Source organism: Gobio gobio (assembly GCF_949357685.1).
Source record: "Gobio gobio genome assembly, chromosome: 20".
Lineage (NCBI taxonomy): Eukaryota > Metazoa > Chordata > Actinopteri > Cypriniformes > Gobionidae > Gobio > Gobio gobio.
Genome location: NC_137113.1, coordinates 21,140,424 through 21,166,332, shown reverse-complemented (window position 1 = coordinate 21,166,332; position 25,909 = coordinate 21,140,424). Strand labels below are relative to the sequence as shown.

Here is a 25,909-nt window from a genome sequence, read left to right as displayed (position 1 = left end):
GGAACACCCCATAAGAGCTGCAGTTTTAGAGATGCTCTGACCCAGTCGTCTAGCAATCACAATTTGGCCCTTGTCAAACTCGCTCACATCAACTTTGACGACAAAATGTTCAATTGCTGCCTAATATGTCCCACCGAGTAACAGGTGCCCTGATGAAGAGATAATCAGTGTTATTCACTTCACCTGTCAGTCATAATGTTATGCCTGGTCGGTGTATATATGTGTATATATATATATATATATATATATATATATATATATATATATATATATATATATATATATATATATATATATATATATATATATATATATATATATATATGTATATGTATATGTATATATATATATATATATATATATATATATATATATATATATATATATATATATATGTATATATATATATATATATATATATGTATATATATATATATATATATATATATATATATATATATATATATATATGTATATATATATATATATATATATATGTATATATATATATATATATATATATATATTAAGATATATATATATAATTTTTTTTTCATTTTTCTCTCTAATATTTTATATTTTACATTTATTTTTATATATTATTTAAATAATAATACTTTTCAGTAAGCTACAACAGTAAGTTGTCACAAGGTCAAAACTCTTTTTTTATACAAACAAAAATGCATTGTGATTGCTTGCTGCCAAGATGGATACCTTTTGATTGGATTATTATTAAAAACAAAAGCTGTCCATCTATAGCTCGAAAGAAATTGGTGCATGACGCCCCTGAGTTTAATAATTTTCACATTTTCCTTTTAAAAACACATTGCCTGCTGTTATGCAGTGTTTTGCTTACTGAACATACCCATTCATAATGAGTGACATAAACAGAGTTCAGAAAGATCATAATATGGAGAAGCACTGGGCTGCTCTGCTGAATGACAAGAGAGAAACCAACGACTGTGTTTGAGCTTTTAAGCCATCGTTCACAATGTGTACTAAACAACATGTTGAGATCCATCACACTGATTAACTGTTAATTGCATTCCCAAAATGAGTTTGCATTAGGAAACAGTTGATTTGGTTGCTCTCCCGTCTGGGGCTGTTATATGGAAAACCGCATGGGAGGTTAGTGTTGCTATGGTTTCCTTGAACCTGTTTCGTTTAAGTCTGGTTTAGCATTAATTCTGCCTATCATAAAAATGCTATTTTCAGAACATTTACTGCTGTCAACACCAGCTGCGCCTGAGCTAGCTTTAACTGCTGATGACGTGCATCGCTTTCAATGGGTTGAAAAGGAGCTGACGCCATTCTGGGAGATGCAAAGGGGCAACGTTTTAGGATGGCACACCACTGAAGACACAGGAAGCAGGAGCGACAGCCAGGACAGACATACAAACGTGGACACACAAAACGAATGATGGATTGCGGGGTTGTGGCAGGTGTTGCTTTCATTTGGTCAGAGGAACAGGAAACACATTTTTTATATAGTGAAGGCATGACCTTACAGGCTGCCACTGGATCTTAGAAGCCAGTATGCGCTTTAGGCCAAATCAGATCTGTCTCGATGAGACAGTGAAAGGGCTGCAGGGATCTGAAGAGTGGAAATATTTACAAAAGCTCTCTTCCCTTTACATATATTAGTGTTGTGCAGCACACATACAGACATGCACACACATATACACACACACACACCGTGAGCAAAGCGAGACAGAGATGGAGGGTTTGCCGACCTGGATAGTGGTTTGCGAGTGGTATAAATAGATTTGTGAAGAGTTTTGCATGGCTGAAATTGTTCTCTGCTCATTAATCATTCAAGCAGGTACCTGTATGCCAGCGCTTCGGACAAAAGCGTTGTTGTTCCAGGTAAGCGCGAGATACACAGCCACCTTTTTTGTTTTAATTTGAAGAGTGCTGAGAGATTTAGACAGGATTGTGTGGCAGTATCCAGATTCCACACACAACGGCTCAGCAGAATCACAATCCTATCCTTCCTCCAAAAGGGATTTATAGGGGTCAGGAATGTTATGATGGTGAATCCAGAACGGATTTTAGCTCTGTAAGCGTGTGGCTGTGGGTTAGGCCCATTCAAATAGTGATCCAAATGGAGGGCTCACGCATAGAATAAAATGAAAAAAAAAAGATAAAAACTGTTCCAGCCTCTGTCTGGCACGGATCGACGCTCTCAAATGGCAAAAGCTGAGCGCTTTTCAATAGCACGCCATTATTAGCGGGATTAACAAACAACTGGCAGAACCAAATACCCAGTCATCCAATCAGATTGTGAAAATCTGTGAAAATGGTGACTCAGCACTAAGAGAACAAAAATAGGGATGCACCAAACGTTAAATTAAGATATTAAAATACAAAAATTTCAAATCAAAATACAATTTAAAAATTAAGACTATAAAATAAATACAATACAATAAATATAGATAACTTTTATTTTAAAATAAAAATGTTAAAATATATTTCTAAATTATATATTTTTCATTTAAATTATAAATAAAAAACAATTGTGTTCAATACAGATAAGCCGAATATTATTTTCATGTCAACTCAATAAATAAATTCTAAAGTATTTTGTCAAAATCAATTTAAAAAACAAAACACAACCAAATGTTTTGGTATGTTTAAAATACAAAGGTTTAAAGGGTTAGTTCACCCAAAATGATCCTATAATTTACTCGACCTCAAGCCATCCTTGGTGTATATGACTTATATAAAAAAATATCCTGGCTCTTCCAAGCTTTATAATAGGAGTGAATTGTAACTTGGATTTTGAAGCCCCAAAAAAGCGCATCCATCCATCATAAAAGTAATCCATACTTTTATAATTACCGGCATTATTGTATATTACCAGCAGGGGTTGACATTAACTTTTTTGCTCACCAGCCACTGCGGCTAGTGGTTATCCTAAGTTACTAGCCACTCAGCATTTTCACTGGCCACAATTTTGATATGGATACCATGGGGAAAACTGCCATAAAGATAATTTTTAATATCATCTCATAATTTGGCAGCAGATATATTAGGCCGCTGTCACTTTAAGACCTGACGCATGGACCCATTATACTGTTACACATGCGTGTTTACGTTCACTTAAAACATAACTGACTGTGTTTACGTGAATACTAGCCAAGCCCGGCATTTTGTCATTATTTTGTGTGTATTTGACTGTTTAAGCACAGTATACAAGCATCTCAAAAGGACACGCAAGTCTAGTTCCGGCTGAAGAGTGAACTCTGACCCGACTTAGGATGACTTAGGACGTAGGATGTAGGAGTAGCGTAAGCTTAGGTGAGAGTAGATGGCTCTCACGGTTCAAACTAATAGGGCAACTCCTCTGACATTTCTTTTTAAAAATTCTCGTTTTAGACTTCTAATTAGTGAACAGTGTTTTGTTTTGTTTTGCTCTATCCTCTGCACTTCCACGTTCGCCAATATGTCATGCGTCGGGTCAGAGTTCACTTTTCTGCTGGAACTCGACTTGCATACAGCTGTTATCGGAAGCTTGTGATTATAGTTTATAAAGTTATAAATATGGATATTTTTCTTACAAAAACGCATCGCTTCAGAAGGCCTTCATTAACCCCCTGGAGCCAAACGGAATACGTTTATGATGGATGAATGCGCTTTTTTGGGCTTCAAAATCCAAGTTACTATTCACTCCTATTATAAACTCTGAATGTGTTTGGCTGAAAGAAGAAAGTCATATACACCTAGGATGGCTTGAGGGTGAGTAAATTATGGGATAATTTAAATTTTTGGGTGAACTAACCCTAAAAGTAAGTTAATTTTGGCATGTACAATTAAGCATGTACACTTTGACCAAAAATATAAATTCAAAATTCTCCAATATTAACCGCTATAGTACCTATATATAGTGCATCCCTAGAGGAAAAAAAGGATTGGATGACGACAAATAATATGCCACACAGATAAGCCAAAACACCAGCACACAGAGAGACAAACAGAAGCAAAAACACAGGGCACTGCGGGAAGGGAAGGCAGTGTATAAATGGTGGGTTTATGTCGTGTTGCAAGGACATGAATGTTTTTCGGGAGCTGCTTTCTTACGAAATGGACCTAGAAAGTGCATACATTGGGTAATTGAGGGTTACCCGAGCAGATAGTGTAGGAGTTGGGCGTAGCAAGCAGAGGCAGGTTAGAATTACTTACACACAGCATGGTGGGAGAGCGCCAGGGCTGTAGCTGTGTCCCCAGCTTGCTCCAGACGCAGCGACTGCTCTAAGAGAGAGTCAGCCTCCGCCAGACAGTGCTCAAAACTGCCCCCCTTCCCTGCAATTAACACACCAAGTCCAGGCCTCTGAGAACACGCTCATACACGCACAAACACTGCTCACAGGAGCCCCTGTGAGTTCCCGGGAACACGCCACTCACAACGTTTGCACGGCTTACCGGGAATGGAGATGTCAACTGACACACAAGGGCACATAGTCTAATGACTGCAACCAGCACAACTCATAAACATAATTAGAAATGTAAGTAAATACACCATGCATACTGACTAGGGGAAACGGTGATTTAAGATAAAAAATGTAGCATTTGAATTAACAAAAAAAATACTGTAGAGTGTATTGGTGCATTTTTATGATGCTATGGCTCCCATCTACAATATTTATTACAGTGATATTTCAATTATTTTATCATTTAAAAATCCTAAGACATTGGATTAGACGTAGAGTTAGAAGAGAGTAAAGGGTAAACTTGCATCTAAAATATCCGTGCTGAGAAAAAAAGTTTAAACTGGCCTAAAGTGGTTTGCTGGTCTTAGCAGGTTTAAAGTGGTCTTGCTGGTCTCTCAGCATGGCTAATCTGGTGTTAAATTGGTTTAGCTGGTTGGTCAGTCTGATCATGTAAAAAGTGGGTAAAACCTTCTAGAACCATCAAAAAAGACCAGTCAAAACAGCTTAGCTGGCCATAAAAATTATCAATTAAAAAATCTCTAATATCATAATTATTTTCGATAATAATATGGTACCAATGTATTGTGCATCCCTAAAAATCAGCCGAAAGTAATTTGCTGGTCTTAGATCGATTTATCAATCGATCAAAAATCTCTAATATCAACAGATAATTAATATTGTAATAATATATTGTGCATTCCTAGAAACCAACCAAAAGTGGTTTGCTAATCTTGCTGGTTTATACTGGTTTGCTGGTCTCCCGGTATATGGCCAAGTGTGTGTTAAATTGGTCTAACTGGTCTTCCTGCATGGCAAATCTGGTGTCAATTTGCTTTAGCTGGTCATTTAGCCTGATCAGGTCAAATTAAAAAGTTAAAAAAATTAAAATATAATGTGCATCCCTAGAAAACCACCTAAAGACATCATTCTAACCAGCTTAGCCAGGTTGTGAGACCAGCTAACCAGTTTAGGCTGGTTTAAGCAGTTTTTTGCAGAAGGGATTGCTCATAATGCAAAGCTGTGGCTCTGTCAGCTCTCTCTTTAAACACCAATTCTATCTCTTTTCATTTGGTTTCTGACTGTTCGGCCCTGTGTGGCATTTACCCTGGTGCTGAAGTTCGTCCAGGTCCATGAACTTGCTGGGTCTGGGGTTGAAGCCCTGTGCTGCTTCTCTCTCCTTCTCCTTCTTCCTCTGGAGCTCCTGCTGCCTGGCCCTGCGAGCAACTTCCTCCTGCAATTCATCCAGCTCGCTGCGCCCCTCTCCTACACACATACACAAACACATAAATAAGTAACAGTAATATTCATGTCAAGTTGACATGAACACCTTGTAGCAATAGTGAATTAATGCATAGGCGAAGACTGGCAGTGACTTACCCACTCTCAGTGGAGTGCTGCTCCAGGTGGGTGACTTGAGGTCTTGCAGGATGGCACTGCTGCTTTTGGACTTGGGCACTGTGCGCCAGGAGGGTCCAGAAGTTACTGGCCTCTTACTGCCGCTATCCCTGAAGCGGAGGAAAGCAGATGTCATAACACTCAGACATCATGAAAGTCAGTCTCAGTGTCTATGTAGTAAATCTGTTTGTGTTTATGTAGGCTTATAATACAACATTAAGGCTTATGGGTTTTATTAGGCTTATACAATATTTTGTTGGCAATACATAATTAACAAACATGTGAATATTGAAATAATACCATCACATAATTCTCAATGTCTATGAAGTAGATTTGATGTATTGACATTCAGAGTAGGTCTGGGTGATGCTTGCTTACTCCTGCTTACTTAAAAGTGCAGTGTGTAGTATTTATGAGGATCTATTGACAGAAAAGAAATATAATATGCATAACTATGCTTTCAGTGGCGTCTAAAGAACTTGCATAATGAACCGTTATGTTTTTATTACCTTAGAATGAGCAATTTCTATCTACATACACCGCGGGTCCCCTTACAGTAAAGTCGCCATTTTGCAATGCCATGTTTCTACAATAGCCCTAAACGGACAAACTGCTCTACAGAGCGCTAGCTACTCTCTGCTCTCTCAGAAGACGACATCTTTGTCCTGTGTCAGCCACCATAGCTTCTCTATGTGCTGTGAAAGGGAGGGGTGAGTGGTTGCAATTCGCAACCTCACCCCTAGATGCTGCTAAAATGTACACCTTTAATATTTCATACAATATTTATAGAACAATTGTGATAAAATATCAAATATGATGCAGCAGATATTTTGGGTATCATTCTAATAAGCTGATTTGATTCTCAAGAAACATTTCTTATTATTATCATCTATGTTGAAAAATGTTGAACAGTTGTGCTGCTTAATATTTTTGGGGAAACCTTGATGCATTGTTTTTCAGGATTTTTTGATGAACAGAAATGTAAAAGAAAGTAAAAATGGAAAATGGAAAAAAAAAAAGTATATATATATATATATATATATATATATATATATATATATATATATATATATATATATATATATATATATATATATATATATATATATATATATATATATATATATATATATATATATATATATATATATATATATATATATATATATATATATATATATATATATATATATATATATATATATATATATATATATATATATATATATATATATATATATATATATATATATATATATAGTTGCTGTGTTACCTGTGAGCACTGGTGCTCTGGTTGTCGCTGAGTGGCATGTCCATGCTGATGGGGCTATTGCTGTTCCTCTCACTACTTTCATAGCCACTCTCCATCCTCTGGATCAGCCGAGGCTGCTGTTCAATGCCTCTTAGAGGTGGTGGGATTGGTAGATGCTCCACTCCTGTCTCTGACACGCCCCCAGAGCCATCGGTCATGCCCCCTGTCTCTGTTGCTGCAATATTTGACCCCTCCGCCACAGCCCCTGAGACCAGCTCGCTGTGCACTGGTGACATCGGGTCTTCTGGCAGCGGGGAGGGCCCAAGCGTGGCGTAGCCAGGCGGCCGATGCCTTTCCCGGCTGAAGATGCTGTCAATGTTCAGGGCCTCTCTCCTAGGTCTCCAAGTGGGCCGATAGCGCCCTCCACTGGAGCTGGACTTGGACTCACTGCTGGTGCTCTCGTCTTCCCAGTCCCTCGACCGCGCCCCAGCCTCTGAGCCGCCCACCCCTGAACTAGAGGACGATGAGAGGGGTCTGCTGTGGATCATATTCACAGTTTCTTTATAATCCTGCAGATGGCCAGTAGAAGAGGTTCTTGGCGTACAAAGGGGAGTGGCCTGGTCTTTAAGAACCTCCCCTAAAAAAAAAACAGACTTTTACAATTATCTAAGTTATATATATGAAAGTAACATTCAAATTTGAAGAGGCACGTGCCTTCTCAGTTGGATTTAGCATGACGATTTGCTGGTGGCATTTATATTAGAGACCATGTTTGTGTTAAAATACCTGCAGTGTCCATGCTGTTCTGGGAACCGCTGCTGTCCTGATTACACACCACAGTTCCCTGAGAGTCAGAAGAGAAATGGGAGGCCATGGACTCATGGTGTGATCGAGAGTGCTTGTAGCTGCAGCTGTCTGTGGAAGAGTCTGTGCGTGTGTCACTTGAAATTGAGGGCTCCCTCCCTGACGACAATAACAACAACAGCAGAGAGGGCATTTAGAAATAGAGGAAGTTAGCTTCAGCTATACAACTGCAACTGCTTAAAAGATCAGATCTTAAAATGATAGTTCACCTTCACCCAGCCTTTTCAATGCAAAGGACAAACAACACAGACTGAAGCTTTCATACTTCAAAAAGGATGTAAAAGCTCTATAAATGTTGTCCATATGATTTGTGCACGACATTTTAAGGCCCTGTCCCAAAAGGCACACTTTATGTGCACTTTCGGTCTTGTGGACTTACAATGGTCGCTGCATGCACGTGTCCGTTAAGTCCACGAGACCGCAGGGTGTCCCAATTGTAATTTTAGGTCTCAGAAGGGTGCTCGCGAGCACCCCCTTTGAGGTCGATATGCGCCCTCAATGCGCACTTCTGCCGAGCAGTGGACTTCTTCCCGGCAGTCAAAGCGGCATTACGTTGTGAAAGTGCGGACTCAGAGGAAGACCGTGAGGGTTTAGGGTGCCATTTGGGACAGGGCCTAAGTCTTCTAAAGAAGTGGTTCTCAACCAGTTTGCCTCAGCAAACTTTCAAGGGGCCTTATTGACTTAAAGTGTTTTAAAATAAAACAAACCAAGGAATAAAACATAGTAAAACGAGTAAAAAGCAAGATTCAATTCACCCCTAAAGAACAGTTTTTAGAACACCTGTAAATATGCGGAAGTCTAATTTTGAAAAGTGTGATTTCTGGACCAGGAAAATTCATAACACAGAAATTGTGAGTAAAAATCATTTTTAAAATCCTCATCCTTTTTTACAGTAAAATTAAAAGTCATGGGGTCTCTGAATATTGTTGTGGACAATGGGAGGCCTTGGAGTCAAAATGGCAAAAAAACACTGTTCTAAAGCCATACTATACCTTTGTGTGAGAGGCAGAACGGTATTTAAGCGGTTTTTCACTGAAAATGATCCCCTCCATTGAGCTGTTCACTCAAGAAATAATGAATAATTGACTCCAAAGTTTTGAACCCGTAAAAAGATTCAAAATAATGATTCATTCAGGCATCACTACATCCCTCATGAATATTCCAAGGACAGCTAAAACTAGTAAATATTTTTAGTAAATTAAGCAAAAAAACAACAACAACAGTAATTTCAGTTTATAAAGTCCCTAGAAAAATTCGAAAAAGAACCACTTTTAATGGGACTTTTGACTCCTTTATAAACTTCAGTAGTCATTCATTGCAATTGCATGAAAAAAGTGTCCACATTCTTTATAATGTGATCTTTTGTGTTCCACAGAAGAGCGTCATATGGGTTTGGAACGGCTGAATTAAAACATTTTGAGTGTATATTGCTTTTTGAGAATTTCTGTTTCTTTTGTTTAACCCTCTACCTCTCCGTCCCTCCTCTCACTTCCTTTTAGTCTCACCGGAGTCTTCGCTGTCATAGCCAGCCTTGCTGCTGTGATGAAGGTCTAACTGCGCTGCCAGCATGTCCTGCGATGACACGGGCGTCCCTCGGGGGTCAGCATACAGCAGCAGAAGTGGCTGGTAGTGGCCTTTTATACATCTCGACACCACATCCTTCCATTTGGGTCCAATCTATAACAGTTTAGTACATCCTGAGTTAACCGCAGAATACATTCCCAATTAGAAACACTAGAATCAGCCGCTCAATACAGACGTGTAATTACCTCCTTCACATGTGCGTCATCGAAGTACATCCATTTGCGTATCTTGGTCTGGAAGAAGAAGGTGGAGTAATGCTTGCCGTAGTAGCAAACCATGCCCACAAGGTAGAGCTCTGATTGCTTGGCCCGCTCATCCGTCACACGGTAGAACAGCTGGAGGGCAGGCACATAAAGAGAGAATTAACCCTGAGGACCAATCAAATTTAGAGTTTGCAATAACCGCAGTGAGGCGTTAAATCATTCTAAATATGAACTCGTCAGCATTGGCAGAGCGTGTTTTGAATCATACAACACGAACAGTTAAATTAATATATTCAAAATGAAATCATATTTATAGTTTGACATAATGATGTGACTAATTTCAATGTTTGAGCAACAGGTAACTCTGTGTTCATGAGAAGATTCCATGAAAAACAGCATCAAAAAATATTTAAGAATTAGCTATTCATCATGCGTGAATTTGAACGGAAGTGGTCACACACGATGTTAAATTGGATGTAACTGATGTAATTTGGATTGCAATGACAGGAAGAAGAAATTCACTGATTTGCAATAAAAACACTGTCACACAACAGAACAATTTCATTAGTTGAACACATTTTTATACATCAAATATAATTACACCTCTTTATACCATATGGCACAAAATAAAAATTAACAGTCACATCAAAATGTAAATGTATCGACTAATGAGTAAATAGCATTTTGATAAATTAAGTGTTCTTATTCATAATATGAATAACAATTTATTAAATATAATAATATCAATAATAACAACAATAATAATAATTATATTATACATGTATAATGTATGTATACATTACTGATCATTAAAAAAAATAATAAAAATAAAAACCATCATCATCATTTTATATAGGTATACATAAAATAAGTTTTGAAGTCATTTTGAAGTCTCTAATGCTCATCAAAGCTGCATTAATTTGCTCTAAACTGTAATATGATTACAATTGTTTTCTATTTTAATATATTTTGAAATGTAATTTATTTCTGTAATGGAAACACAGAATTTTAGGCAGCCATTGCATTACTCCATTTATTCTTTATTCACTTAAATTCCAATTCTGCATCCTGTGTGCTACATTAATAAATTTGACACAAATTCAATTCAGAATGGCACACAACCCTGGTGTGAAGTACGTGAGAACACTGTTACACTAGTGGGGCCATGGAGATATTGAATGTGACAAAGAGTACACTGTGTTTCCTCCTTTTGTCCTGGAATGTGCATAAGAGAGGGGGAGCTGGAAGCTCAAGGTTACTGCATTGAGGTGGCAACAAAAAGGAACAGCAAAAGTGTGTTGTCAGTGTGTGCATGAGTCTTACATCACCCAACCGCAGGCACGTGCCCAGGCTGTGGATGACGTCTTCAGCCAAATCGGAGTGGTCCGAGTCCCACACCAGGCCGATGCTGATGATCTCTGGGCAGTTCATCAGAACCCGCCGAATCCGCAACATTTCGCCACAGTTACTCTGAAATGATGAGACAAAAAAGAGGGCATCTTGATTAGGGCTGCACGATATTAAAGGATTCTTCTGCGATATATATTGCGATGTGAAAAAATACAGGAAGTTTCACCAGATTACTTGAATAGCTCTAAAGCCCAATTTATACTTCTGCGTTGAGTGTACGCCGTAGCTATGTCATATGCTGTGTGTAGCATACGTAGCCTACGGCGTAGCCTGACGTGCACCTCTCAAAAAATTTAACAACCGCCAATTCTACAAGGACCACAAACACTCTGATTGGTCTGCCAGAACCCCTCCATCAGGGGTAATCATGCTCCCTCTGCATGTGCAATTGCATATCGACAAGATGAAACAACACAGATGAAATGAAAATGATTGGGTGATTTTGTTGGGGAGTTCCTATGCATAGAAAATAAATTAAAAAATTACTTTTTACTTTGTGCAAAATCCTTTTAGGGCTGAACAATATGTTTGTTTTGTTTTTTTAAATATCAGTGTTCATAGTTGGGGTTACCTTTTACAGAACCACCTCAAACCAAAAAGTAAAGAATAAAAAACACATTTCCACTTGAAAAAACTTAGGCCACATTCACCCTGTTTTTGACCAATTCCATGTGGCTATACAATTATTATTATTATGAAATGAATTTAAATAAATTATTAAATATACATTAAATAAACTAAGAAAAATATTGTAATAATACTATTATATGGTAAAAAAAAAATTGAGTAATAATTTTAATCTAGTGTAAAATTACAACACTATTAATGTCTTCATTTCTTCATTTTCAAATGGTATTGTATTGTACTGTATTTCCTTTATTGTCCACCGTGGTGGAAATTTGTCTTTGGCTCACCAACACATAAAATAATTAGACAGGCAATATTGAGAAAAAAGTAAAACAGAAAGATTCACAATACATAAATATAAAAGTACAATTCCTGTTACGTTTATTTGATGTATCAGTCACTTGCGGAGTTGACTATTTGAATGGCATTCGGAAGGAAAGACCTCTTAAACACATTTTTGTTTTCTAGAGGGGTTCTATAATGCCTTCCTGATTTCAAGGGCTCAAATTGACTAAAGAGAGAGTGAGAGCTGTCTGCAAGGATCCCTCTCGCCTTCCTCTTTGCCCTTTCAACATAAAGTTGTGTTAAGGGCTTCTGTGGCCTACCAACTATTTTACTTGCCATGGACACAATTCTGTTCAGTTTGTCCTTAGATCTACAATTTACAGTAAATGATCATCAAGATTTTATTTTGATGGGTTGCTGTCAAATAAATAAATGTGCTCCCGGTTTCAAAGTGTAGGCGTTGTGTTCATCTACATGCATGCAACTTCATCATTCACAGTAAATGTAGTGTAAATGACACGCTTCAGTAACCAGTAGTACATATATTTAATTGCCACATTTGACAATCACGCTAAGCCATATCACAATATCAATTTAATTTCGATATATCATGCAGCCCTAATCTCGATCACAAGTGCATGTGTGTGAGAGAGAGAAAAGGGGAAGAAGAGATGAAAGGAGCGCTTCAAACAGTGCAACACGGTCCAGCAGGGCCTTATGTTCAGCACCCAATGTTCTAGCTTTGCTCTTTGAGTCACCGCCCTCCGCCGAGCGCTTTGGCAGCGGTATACGGAAACAGGCATGGGAAAGGCTCTGGCGACGAGCACCACTGCCAGCCTGACCTCTTCCTTTAACATACAAAAAACCTATCCCAGCACTGCTTTTGTGGAGCGGGCAGCGGGCGGCACCAGGCTGGCACCAGACCTGGGCAGGAAGGGATAGGACAAAGAGCTCAGTTCTCAGAACCGTCCCCCTCTCTCTCTCTCTGCCTCAGTTCCTCCATCACAGACAAACACACAAGCGAGGCGGCCAATGAACAGCCAGCAGCGGCAGCACTGCTGAGCTTTGGGACAGACACACAGTGTCCCATTAGAGATCATTGTTAGCCTCAGCTCCACAGTCTGTCTTGCCAAGCGCTGGGAATCCAGACAAACATGCTTTCAGGGCCAGACGACAAAGCTTCTAAAGAGCAGTGACGCTACAGACTACCGTGATCTCAGTTGCATTTCAATAAAGTCATTTCAGGGAATTAACAAATGGAAAATCACTGGAAATGAAGGCATGGATTTCAGCTCAAATTCAATTTGACTCATTTCGCTGATTTAGGACAGAGCAGACTCCAAAGCTGCTGACACGGTTTTCTCCGTAAGCATGCTGAATGATGCTGGAGTGTGTTTCGAATGATGAAATCAGCCGCCTCCTGTGGCGGGGTGAGGGTGCACAGTCTGTGGTAAGAGCTGATCAGCAGCTGGTGTGTAATAGGGCAGGACTGTGTGTGTGGTGGGTCTGTCATCTGTTGAGAACATAGGAGTAGTGAGCAAAAGACCCTCTCAGGCGAAAAACAGACGGCGTGTTTGGTTCCATGTGAACCGCAAAGAATAAATGAGTGTGTCTGGGTGGCTTGAAAAACGACTGCACTTTGGGTGAAGATCAAGTTAATAGGCAAAATCAAAAATCAAACTGAGAGACATTATTGAAATAAAGTAGGCTTGACTTTATCTAATCCAATGGGATTTGATTGAATGGTGAAATTTGGCTTTACATTTTAAGACAATATTACACACTCTTGATTGGTCATGCTTAAGTGCTAAACTGTACATGTTACCATTGCCACAGGCAAACAACTTCTAATATAGCGGTGCTTGTATGGAGGACTGAGAGTGACATTTAAAGTCACAATGAAATCAAAATGAACAATTCTTGTTTTTTATGTATTTATTATAAATTATTTGTCTGGACTGTGGACCGTGACATCATTTTCTTTTGAATTAATGTGCCCTCATAATCTTTAATCTTTCCCCTCTCTCTTGCAGCAACATCTCTTCTCTGAGGATGTGTTTACTGGCGTGAGGGTGGAAAAAACCTGTCACTCACATGAGACTGCAGCAACCACAACGATCCAATAATCCAATCAATTCCCGATGGACAAAATCAAGTCCCGCCTAGGGTTGGGTATCGTTTCAATATCCGATTCTTATCGATTCTTAAAGGGATAGTTCACCCAAAAATGAAAATTACTCACCCTCAAGTCATCCAAGGTGTATATGACATTCTTCTTTTAGACGAATAAAATCTGAGTTATATTAAAAAAGTCCAGGCTAATCCAAGCATTATTATAGCAGTAATAGTTGCTCTGTTTTTGAAGTCCATTAAAAATGCATCTGTCTGTCAAATAACGTGCTCCATGCGGCTCTGGGGTGTTAATAAAGGCCTTCTGAAGCGAATCGATGCATTTGTGTAAGAAAAATATCCATATTTAAAACTTTATCAAGTAAAGTTACAGCCGATCGCCTTCCGTGGAAAAGTGTTAAAAGTTCCTTCTCGCAATTCAAGATGCGTACGTGACGTCTGACGAGCGTACCTGGTCGCGTTAGTCTTTCGATCGGCAGAGGCACTTTCAACACTTTTTCCATAAATTGAATATGGAAGGCAGTTTATTAACACCCCGGAGCCGCATGGAGCACGTTATTCGAAGGACAGGTGCATTTTTCAAAAACAGAGCAACTATTACTGCTATAATAATGCTTGGATTAGCCTGGACTTTTTCAATATAACTCAGATTTTATTCATCTAAAAGAAGAATGTCATATACACCTTGGATGACTTGAGTAAATCAGTGAGTAAATCATGGGCTAATTTTCATTTTTGGGTAAACTATCCCTTTAATTCCAATTCCAATAAGGTAAATAAAACCTTAGTGAAATATAATTCACATTAATTCTAAACCTTTTTGCAAAACATTTCATTGTAGCTGAATACCATGAACAAAAATCAACAGGCTAAAGATCTTACACAAGAAAAACTGAACAAAGATACATTGAAATAACATTTTCAGGTATTCAGGAACAGAAACTGTAATCAAATGTAAAATAACGCTGCGCTTAATTAATAAAATATAGGCTATGCATTACTAATATAGTTACAAAAGTTATTCAGTCTTGAACAGCGAGTGAATTTTCTTGTTGTCTTTTGTTGTTTGATTAACGTTATCATAGAGATGGCATCAGGAAAATCTGCCGTCACTTAAAGAGCTGCACGGATACCATATTGTTACATATGTGTTTTCATCTTTTATTTTCAACTGTCATAAGACATAACCGACTTCATTTACTTTATTTGTGTGTGTATTTGAAGAGTTCATTATTGCACACTATTGAGTATGAGAAGCCGTTCTGTGCGCACGTGTGTGTCTGCAGCACAGAAAACGTAAGTCTTGAATGGTTTAAAATCACATTAAGGGTGTTTTCACACCTGTAGATCGTTTGTTTTGTTCCGAAACAGGGACTTAATTTGTTACAATGTTGCATTTTCTTCTTGGTTCGGTTCGCTTTCACAGGGCAACATTTCAAAGCGTACCAAAATTTGTTTATGTAAGTCACATACACGTGTCCTCTTATTGGTCAGAGTTTCCTCTGCATCGTCCATCAAGATGATTGCCAAGTTCGCTCCATGAGCTTATTGTGGCTTTATTTGTAACTGTCAAATGAAGCTGTCATTCCTGCTGTTAAATTATATACTACATTTGTTTTAATACTGCAGCAAATTTAAATGTGCTCTCTCTGGATCTCCCAGTGCTGTATAGAGGTTAACAGTGTCAAGACACACGCAAACACCATACAAATGTTATAATGCAGCTAGAGAAGAAATCAAGGCTTCATCGGGACCACATTCTCACACGGAGAAGTGCAAAATTACACAACATTGTAAGATGAAGCGGTGCTCTTTTGGTTTTCAACTGTGATAACTAATGTGTTCACTCACAAAATCAGACACTACTGCTATTTATATATCATATTTCTTGTTATGAATTATAATGGCACTTGGTTAATTGGTTCATTGGGTCGGATTGCTTTCACACCTCAAGTGAACCGCCCCAGAGTTCGTTTGCAATCGGGCCAAGACCACCTCGTTCAGCCTGTCTCAGAGCGATTGTTTTGGTACGGACCCGAGTACGATTGGCTCGTTCACAAAGCTTAAACAAACCGAACCAAGGGAGAAAATGCACCAGGTTCCGAAACAAACGCTCAGGTGTGAAAGCACCCTGAAATGCGCACACAGGAACCTTATCAAATCACCGGTTCAGGGAAATTTGGAACCGGTTCTCAATACCCATTCCTAGTCCCGCCCCACATTTTTTGTTGTTCGAGAAACAAAATGGAAATATACAAAATGGACAAAGTATAAAAAATGGAAATATACAAAATGGAAATAAAAAACTGACTAATTAATAGACATTTAAATCTATTTAAATTATGTTTTAAAATGTTGTCAAATAAAATAATAAATGAATAAATAATCTTTATATTGATCAAATAAATAATACCGTTTAAAAAATATTTTGAGCGGCATGAGTGGGGGTGGCTCTTAAAATTAAAAAACAAACAAACAATTGCCCCAAGAGTGAACCGACAAATGTCACATTTGAAATTAGTTTACAAATGAATAAAGAAAAGCATGTTACAAAACAGTAAAGAAAATCAACTGGGAGAAAAAACAAAAACAAAGAAAAGCAGAACAAGCAAAAAAAAATGAAATTTAAAATGTGCACCTAAAAAAGATATTATGAATTTCTCATTTTTTTTAAAATATGAAATAAATAAACAGGTTATATTATGCCTATTAATGGTCGGTGGTTAAAACGGAACTTGATTTCTACATCCCAATTCCTTGAGTTAACAATAAAACTGACCTCATGTTTCTCATGTAAAACTAATTTGTAGACGGTCTATCACTGATTACTACAATTCTTCACATGAAACTATCAGAAAAACATGGAAAATGCTGAGGTAGACAGGTGTGTACTCACCGGACAGTTTCGCAGGTCGCCCATGGTGCTGGCGTTGCGGAGAAGCTCTCCAAACATGTCAGGTGTGGGCTTCTCCTTACATTCCAGCATTCGCACAGCTTGGTTACTGCAGCAGAGGGAATAAGAGACAGATGTGTCCTCAAGCACCAGTGTTAACACCACTGACGGGAAATGTACTCACAACTTGGCATACAATAATGTTGAACTTTAATGGAAAGAATAATAATACTCAGTGTTCCACACATACACCTTTATTTCAGCTGCTCAACAACCTTACAAAGTTTACAGTACATAAATGTTACATATCGTCAGTAGATCACTATTCCCCAGAAGACATCAGAAACTAATGTAGCAGCACTCGTTCTCTGTTCCATCTCCACATGGTCTCCATCAGGACAAGAGCCGCAGGCCTGCACAGAAATCAGCGTACTTTACTGGCTAATGTTTCCTAAAGCTAAGCGTGATAGCATCCACTTGACATGCAGCATATCTGCACACATGAACCGTCTGTCAGCATGTCCGCATGGAGGAAATGTGCCGAGACAGCCCCTTAAGGGCTAAATACAACCTATACGCAGACACTAATTTAGATCAGACAGACAGGTCTACCCTTTCTCTCGCTGTCTTACTTTCAGCATTATTCAGTGTGCTTTACTTGGAAATGACGGTCATACTGAGAACTTCAATGTTCTTTTTCATGGTAAACTTACTCCTCTGTTTGCAACTAAATCGTTAAGGTATTAAAATAGCCACTTTGAACTTGAAACGCTCTTCACATTGTTTAGCATGCAGTGTTTGTAATCTCAGATTATCACTCATCATATTCAACACGTTAATAATGCTGTTAAGAGGGTGGATGGTATCATTTTTTTTCTTTTCTTGCATGTTCCCTGCATATTCATCCATCTATATAAGCTATCAAAGGCATAAATCTTAAGAAGATTATCATTCGCAGGCTGACACATGATGGGAATACGCACAATTTATGGTTGATTTACAAACTACGCGATGTTACAGAAAATTTCTGATCCATTCTGGTGTCTAAACCACTTTAATGTGTGTCAGTGTATATATACACTCACCTAAAGGATTATTAGGAACACCATACTACTAATACTGTGTTTGACCCCCTTTCGCCTTCAGAACTGCCTTAATTCTACACGGCATTGATTCAACAAGGTGTTGAAAGCATTCTTTAGAAATGTTGGCCCATATTGATAGGATAGCATCTTGCAGTTGATGGAGATTTGTGGGATGCACATCCAGGGCACGAAGCTCCCGTTCCACCACATCCCAAAGATGCTCTATTGGGTTGAGATCTGGTGACTGTGGGGGCCATTTTAGTACAGTGAACTCATTGTCATGTTCAAGAAACCAATTTGAAATGATCCGAGCTTTGTGACATGGTGCATTATCCTGCTGGAAGTAGCCATCAGAGGATGGGTACATGGTGGTCATAAAGGGATGGACATGGTCAGAAACAATGCTCAGGGAGGCCATGGCATTTAAACAATGCCCAATTGGCACTAAGGGGCCTAAAGTGTGCAAAGAAAACATATATATAGAAAACAACCGCCTAAAGGTTGTGCGTGTTGTGGCTTCACAAATGCTTCGCTGCATACCTCGGTTGTAACGAGTGGTTATTTCAGTCAAAGTTGCTCTTCTATCAGCTTGAATCAGTCGGCCCATTCTTCCCTTGACCTCTAGCATCAACAAGGCATTTTCGCCCACAGGACTGCCACATACTGGATGTTTTTCCCTTTTCACGCCATTCTTTGTAAACCCTAGAAATGGTTGTGCGTGAAAATCCCAGTAACTGAGCAGATTGTGAAATACTGGCCCGTCTGGCACCAACAACCATGCCATGCTCAAAATTGCTTAAATCATCTTTCTTTCCCATTCTGACATTCAGTTTGGAGACCACACCCCTAAATGCATTGAAGCAACTGCCATGTTATTGGTTGATTAGATAATTGCATTAATGAGAAATTGAACAGGTGTTCCTAATAATCCTTTAGGTGAGTGTATATATATATATATATATATATATATATATATATATATATATATATATATATATATATATGTATATATATATGTGTATATATATATGTATATGTATATGTATATGTATATGTGTATATATATATGTATATGTATATGTATATATATATGTATATGTATATATATATGTATATGTATATGTATATATATATGTATATATATATGTATATACAAAGCATAAGCAGCAAAGCATAGAGGTATGCAGCAAAGCATATTATATATATATATATATATATATATATATATATATATATATTGGATTGAGACCTGGGGAATTTGGAGGCCATGTCAAACTTGTTGTGCTCCTCAAACCATTCCTGAACCATTTTTGCTTTGTGGCAGGGCGCATTATCCCACATGGATGGCAGGACCCAAGGTTTTCCAGCAGAACATTGACCAAAGCATCACACTGCCTCCGCCGGCTTGTCTTCTTCCCATAGTGCATCCTGGTGCCATGTGTTCCTCAGGTAAGCAATGCACATGCACCCAGCCATCCACGTGATGATTCATCAGACCAGGCAGGGGATAGGGGTCAGCATGGGCATCCTGACTGGTCTGCGGCTATGCAGCCCCATACGCAACAAACTGCGATGCACTGTGTATTCTGACACCTTTCTGTTAGCCTTCGCAAACACATCAACTTTGAGAACAGTTCACTTGCTGCCTAATATATCCCACCCACTAACAAGTGCCGTGATGAAGAGATAATCAGTGTTATTCACTTCACTGTTCATGTGAGTCATGTTATGCCTGATTGGTGTATGGAGAGAGAGAGAGAGAGAGAGAGAGAGAGAGAGAGAGAGAGAGAGAGAGAGAGAGAGAGAGAGAGAGAGAGAGAGAGAGAGAGAGAGAGAGAGAGAGAGAGAGCCATTGTGGCTTTACTTACTCAGGTTTCCATTTAGTTAGGTATCTATTTATGTTCATGGAAGATTAAAAAGACCCAATAACACCAAAACAATTCTATGTAAATGTGACCTGGCAAACAATGAAAACAAACCTTGAATCAAATTATGTATACGATAACAAGTTTAATATGCATTTCATTTGGAAGAAGAAACCCAAATGTGCCATGCATAGGTAGATGCCTGTTTTATAGTGTACAACTGTACATCAGTTCTTTCAGAATGACAAATTTAAGCCTCCCAGTAAAGATAAACCTATCCAATCTGTTTCAGAAAAGAGATAAATAAATAAATCCTACGAGTTCCATTGTTATCCATGATATGTGCGAGCCTGGTTTAACAGCTTTGTTTCTGGATGAAAAACAATGAGTTAGGATTTTGTGCATGTTGTGTAGTCTTTGTCTTCTGGTGTGTGTTTGTGTATGTTTGTGGACGTGGCTTCCCACTGACAGTGTGTGTGTGTGTTCATATCAAAGCCGTTGTGTGAGAATTCAAGGCTGTACAGGGGTACCTGCATCCAGAAGTGAGGGAACACATTGTACTATAATTTATTGCCATACAGCCACGTGGCAAAGCACAAGATTCACTATGGATTGAGAGTGTGTTTGTGCGAACACAAGAAAGGACAGAGACTGCTTGTTTATGCAAGTGTGCAACACAAAGCCAGCAAACTGTTTGTGAAAGGGTAACGGTTGATGAGTATTTAGCCATTCAGAGTGCAAACTCTGTATGTACATTCAGACCAGGGGCTGTAGGGCTGTAGCGATACACTAATCTCACGATACGATACACGATATTCAGCTCACGATACGATATATATCACGATATTCAGCCAACGATACGATTCGATACGATTCGATATAATTCGATACAATTACATCGTTTTCTGAAAGATTTAAAGGGGACAGAGTGATTTTGGTGACATCTTGTGAGTGTTTCATTTACTTGGATTGAATTAACTGAACTGAAAACTAAAATCATCAATTACACAATATATGTCTCTGATGGGACAGAGAGTCTACAGCTTGCAAATGCTGGACAAAATGAATCAAAGATGTGTTGAGAAAATTAGTTCCATTTATTGAAACAGTGCAAACTGTAGCTTACAAGCCTTTGAAAAGTAAATAAAGTCCAGTATTGCAATTAACAATGGAGTTTTAAAAATTGCAGCAAGTGGCCTGTTCTGAACAGTTTCTTTGACAGCTTTTTTAGATTGACACTGACATTTGGTAGTATTTCCAGAGTATTTCACGTTTGTGTCACACAGCTTGCAAACCAACCGCGATGCTTTGTCTAAGTCAAGGGTCTCCAACCTTTTTTCATTTGAGAGCTACTTTTTAAAAAAGAAAGTCAAAGAGAGCTAATCATGTTATATAATACTTAAAACTCTTAAATAATGCATCATAATTCTCATATTAACAACTATCCAAACTGTTTTACACCTGAAAGAGTATAGTAGTAGTTCCAGTAGTCGGTACAACACCACTATTTTTTTTTTTAAATACATTTTTTATTATATATGATGATAATCATAAGTAAATAATACATAAACATGTAAAGGCTGTATGCTGTTTAAAAGTAAACATTGTTTATAAATGAAAGATCAAGTGAAAAATAAGCAACCATTAATAATTATATAATTAGTATTATTTATTTCATAATTATTATTATTAGTAGAGACGTATTATTATTACATAGAGACGTAGCTAAATTTACTGTAGGCTACAATCTGTAGTCAATCTCTTCACGTTAAACCGAACTTTTATTTTGACGGGTTGCCGTTATTACCAGTGTCTGTGTTCATGATGATATGACAGTGGGTGCGCGTCTCAGTCATTCAGTTCCCTAGTTTAGTCAGGGATCAGATCAGGGATCAGCCCATTGACTCATGTCCTGATCAGTGCCCTGACTACTGAAACAGGAGCTGAATGAGACGCAGCCAGTTTTCTCAAATGAAACGGTAAATTCTCATGAAGTGGCGGTTTATGCGTTCGTGTCGGCACTGCAGAGACTACAAGAGCGAGTGCTAGCGAGTTGTTGACCCCTGAGTCTAAGTCGTCGCTTTCCTTCTTCTTTTTAAACCCAAAGTGCTCACACACATCTGCTTTTAAGCATGAAGGCGCTGGATTTATATTCGCCGCCATTTTTTTGAATCTCCTCGCTCTGACTCCGTACACAAGAAGAGGTAGACGTCGGCGTCTGTGTAAAGTTAGTAGTACGGGTAACTTGCTCTACAGCGATACTAGCGGCTGGCTGACCAAATCGCTCTTCCTGCAACGCAAATGGGGGTAAACACGGGGATTTGAATGGGACTTATGTATCGATACTCGCGGCTTAAAAATCGACTTTCTTGGGAGAAAAAATATCGATTTATATCGCAGAATCGATAAAATTGCCCAGCCCTAAGGGGCTGGTTGCACCAGCTGTGCGAAACTTACAACTTAGCCTAGTTTTAATGTAAAGGGGCACTGAGTTCCAACTTATGCACTACAAAATTTTTCTAGCATGTAAGCGCAGCTTAATATTCAACTCTAAAATGACGTTCGCTCAAATCCCGCTCCTACATGACATTTCTATCCGTCTTTCGGTCCCTGTCAGTTAACCTGTTTGCATACCACGCAGACATCATACATCATCAGGGCGTTTCACGTACGCTGTGCAGACAGAAAGGAAATGACAGGCAAACAGCAACAACCTAACTTTCCTTCTGAGCCGACAAGTGGCGATTATCTACATTTCAGGTTTGACAGTACAGTTCTATCTACTGCTGACTTTGCCTATGAAGATAATTCAGTGAGATTTGACTGTGTTGCCGCTATGTCCTGAAACCGCATATGAATAAAGCTGAAATACGATGCGTTATTTCCTTTATAACAACAGGTTAAATTACTTCAACTGGAGTAATTTCACAATCACATACTTACCGGTATGTATGCAAACAAGCGCTTGTTTCTCCCTTCACTTCACTGTACTGTAAAGTTTTATCACCAGTGAATGACACATGATGATCTAATCCAATAACGTGGTCCCCGTTCGCCTCACTTCTGGTCTGTGTGCGTTCATGTGTTTTGAAGGAGGCGTGGCTTTGGACGCTGATTTGCAGGGAGTGTGGGATCATATGTGTAACGGAGTATGTAGGTTCAGGGAAGAAGGAGGCGGGAACCGGCGAACGTTTAACAACTTTAATAAAATAAATGAACAAAGTGAAAGTAAAAACGGCAGCCCCTCACGGACAACTGCTGCGCACACACATAACATAACGTAAATAAAACACAACTTAAAATCCCGGCCTGGTCCTCTCTCGTCCTTCACTGATGTCGCTAGTCCTTATATGCCTCCGTGCTCCCTCATGAGAGGACTCGAGACCAGTGTGCCTCGCAGGTGATGCTCATTCTCAATCACGCACACCGATCTCGCATGCTCCTCCCATGTCTCTCGCTCGCCCCCCTCGCCAAAATATGCTTTCAATGCTAGAAGGCTAAAGTTTGACGCGAATTGAGCGTCTCCTGATGCCCAAGTTGAAAAATCTGAACTTTGGCGTCTGTTTGCGCCGTGTTAACCAATCAGGAGCCTGCTCGTGATAAACGGCGGCAGACCTGCCTACTCGATCCTCGCTCCAATGTGGGACAATAGGTCATCAAACTGGGCACGGGACAGACGGAAGTACTGCTGAAAGCGGCCGACATCCAGGCGCAGCTCCTTGAGCAAGTGGTGAAACTCGCCAAACTGGGAACGCCTCCGGAGGGTCTCGTGGACCCAAGTACAGCAACACTGACTCCTACGCTGCTGTTCTGCTCTCCAGAGCAAATACAGAGCGGTGACTCTCGATCAACATCAGCCATCTTGCAAACAGACAACCACCTAGCACTTACCCCTTTCGCCTCGAATGCGTGTCTATTTCATGAGTAGATTCAAAATGTTCAAGCGTCCAACTAGACGCAAATTTGACGCTTTATTCGCTGTTCGGTGTGAAAGCAGCATTAGACCTACTGCTTATTTCACATTTTCTCAAACCAGCATATCACCAAGGGCATAATGGCTTGAGCGAACGGCCCTGAGCAGACTAAGTTAGTGGAGCGGAATCTTCAGAAAGGTACACCCTGCTCCGGACTAAACATCACCGCTCACATTCTCTGGTCGTAAACAGATCCTTGAGTGTCTTTCAAGTGATTTTAACATCCAACTTCACATGATTCATGTTGAGAAAAGTGCTCCCTGTATCGTTGAAGACCCTGACCTACATGCTTATGCTACATTCCAGGCAGGTTTTTGAGCCCGTAAGTTACAACTTCAAACGACTCACGACTTTGTAGCACTCCAGGCAAAGTCACGCCAAACTGCCTGAGCCCAAGGAATTGTGGTATCTAGATGTAAACAAAGCATGGTGGACCGTACAGGGCTTATGCTCATTTACAATCATTTATATTGCCAACGGTGCTTCCTCCTTGCTTATTTGAGGGAAACAACAGAGAAAAACGGTGCATACAGCAAGAGAAGCTGTTATACCTTTTATTTTACGTTATTTGTATATTTGTTTCATAATCACTGCATCCGTAGGGGGTGGTTTCGCGGGCTATGTGATGTCAGAGCTCGTGACTGGGAGTACATCGATCTAGTACGAGTTCACGGGTGGGAAGTCACAGGTTTGACTGCCATTCCAGTGCACTTTCACTGGTAGAAGGTTGGACAAACACGGGTTATGGGCTGCCTGGAACACGGCATTAGTCCCAATTCAGAGGCTGCATCCTTCGAAGGCTGATTGCGTCACAGCGGTGCGACAAAGGTTGTCCCAATTCGAAGGCTCCTTCAAATGCGGCCTTAGTTTCCCGGGCAATGAAGGATACAACAGATGGATCCTTTGTGGCTTACCCTACCTCAGATTTCATTGTGCGCCAGTGATGACAGGAGAAATTGTCGGATTACACTTTTAAATGTAAGGTTTCAATACTTAATAATCAATACTTAGTTTGCACGTGTTTTATGTATACATGCAAAACATGCAAACCTTTATAATGGGCTAAGTGTCTCATTTTGTGCTTGTCTTTTTTTATGTCTTAATAAATCAGGCCCTTAGTAGCTATTCCATCATTTGACAATGCATAATAATACAAGTAGTGAAATTCTGAATCGTGTTGGAAACCTCAGATGGACGAGATGCTGATAGAGATTCTTTCTGATGTCCTATATAGTGGGCTGGGGACAAAATTCCACAGGGATTGATGGGTAATGTCCTATCTGTGTCCTTAGTGGTCCACTTTCTCATTGGAGAAATGGTGTTATCGTGGTCTAAACATCAAATGGGTTGTGAAACTCTCAGAATGAAATACTGTACAGCAGGCAAGAACGTTTTCAGAAAGAGTTAAGAGTGTGCACATACATGTGGGATTTATATGTGGGAATATAGGGGAATGGGGATGGATAGAGAGATGAAAAGATGTAAAATATGGCAGATGAAGGTTGCATGTGTGTGTAACAATCTATATACACTAGAGTGTGAGAATAGGACTTGAGGGAGGGGTTTGCGGAGGGCACATTTCCTGTACATAGCTCTAGCAGATGGCTCTCACGGGTCTGATGTGTACAATGACAGCTAATAACCTGTGATATACAGCCTCATTCCAGCCTAGCAGGTCGGCTTTAGCATTCAGCTGGAGTTGGTGGCTCACTTACCCGATAAACACTGTGGAAGGCTCCCTTACCTTCAGTTTCCAGTCTGATGTGTAAATCGAAACCCTCACTCAACATCAAAGTGACAAAAGAGCCACAATTGTCCGTTTCCAGCACTAAATGGTGTACACACACTCAAACACTCCACTAAGTCCCAGTAGATCACCCTCAACTGCAAGAGTATCAATCATTTGTGCAGC

General features: G+C 39.3%; 1 protein-coding gene across 1 annotated transcript in view; it reads right to left on the bottom strand.

Moving 5' to 3' along the window:
• usp54b (ubiquitin specific peptidase 54b) overlaps positions 1 to 25,909 on the bottom strand; it is a 154,801-nt gene that overhangs the window by 15,676 nt on the left and 113,216 nt on the right. Inside the window, exons 7-15 of the mRNA XM_079846343.1 lie at positions 17,077 to 17,182; positions 11,052 to 11,198; positions 9,711 to 9,860; positions 9,447 to 9,618; positions 7,864 to 8,040; positions 7,099 to 7,714; positions 5,808 to 5,935; positions 5,535 to 5,693; positions 4,183 to 4,302 (exon numbers count right to left, since the gene is read on the bottom strand). Coding sequence (XP_079702469.1) covers positions 4,183 to 4,302; positions 5,535 to 5,693; positions 5,808 to 5,935; positions 7,099 to 7,714; positions 7,864 to 8,040; positions 9,447 to 9,618; positions 9,711 to 9,860; positions 11,052 to 11,198; positions 17,077 to 17,182 — 1,775 coding nt within the window. The remainder of the gene's footprint in view (positions 1 to 4,182; positions 4,303 to 5,534; positions 5,694 to 5,807; positions 5,936 to 7,098; positions 7,715 to 7,863; positions 8,041 to 9,446; positions 9,619 to 9,710; positions 9,861 to 11,051; positions 11,199 to 17,076; positions 17,183 to 25,909) is intronic.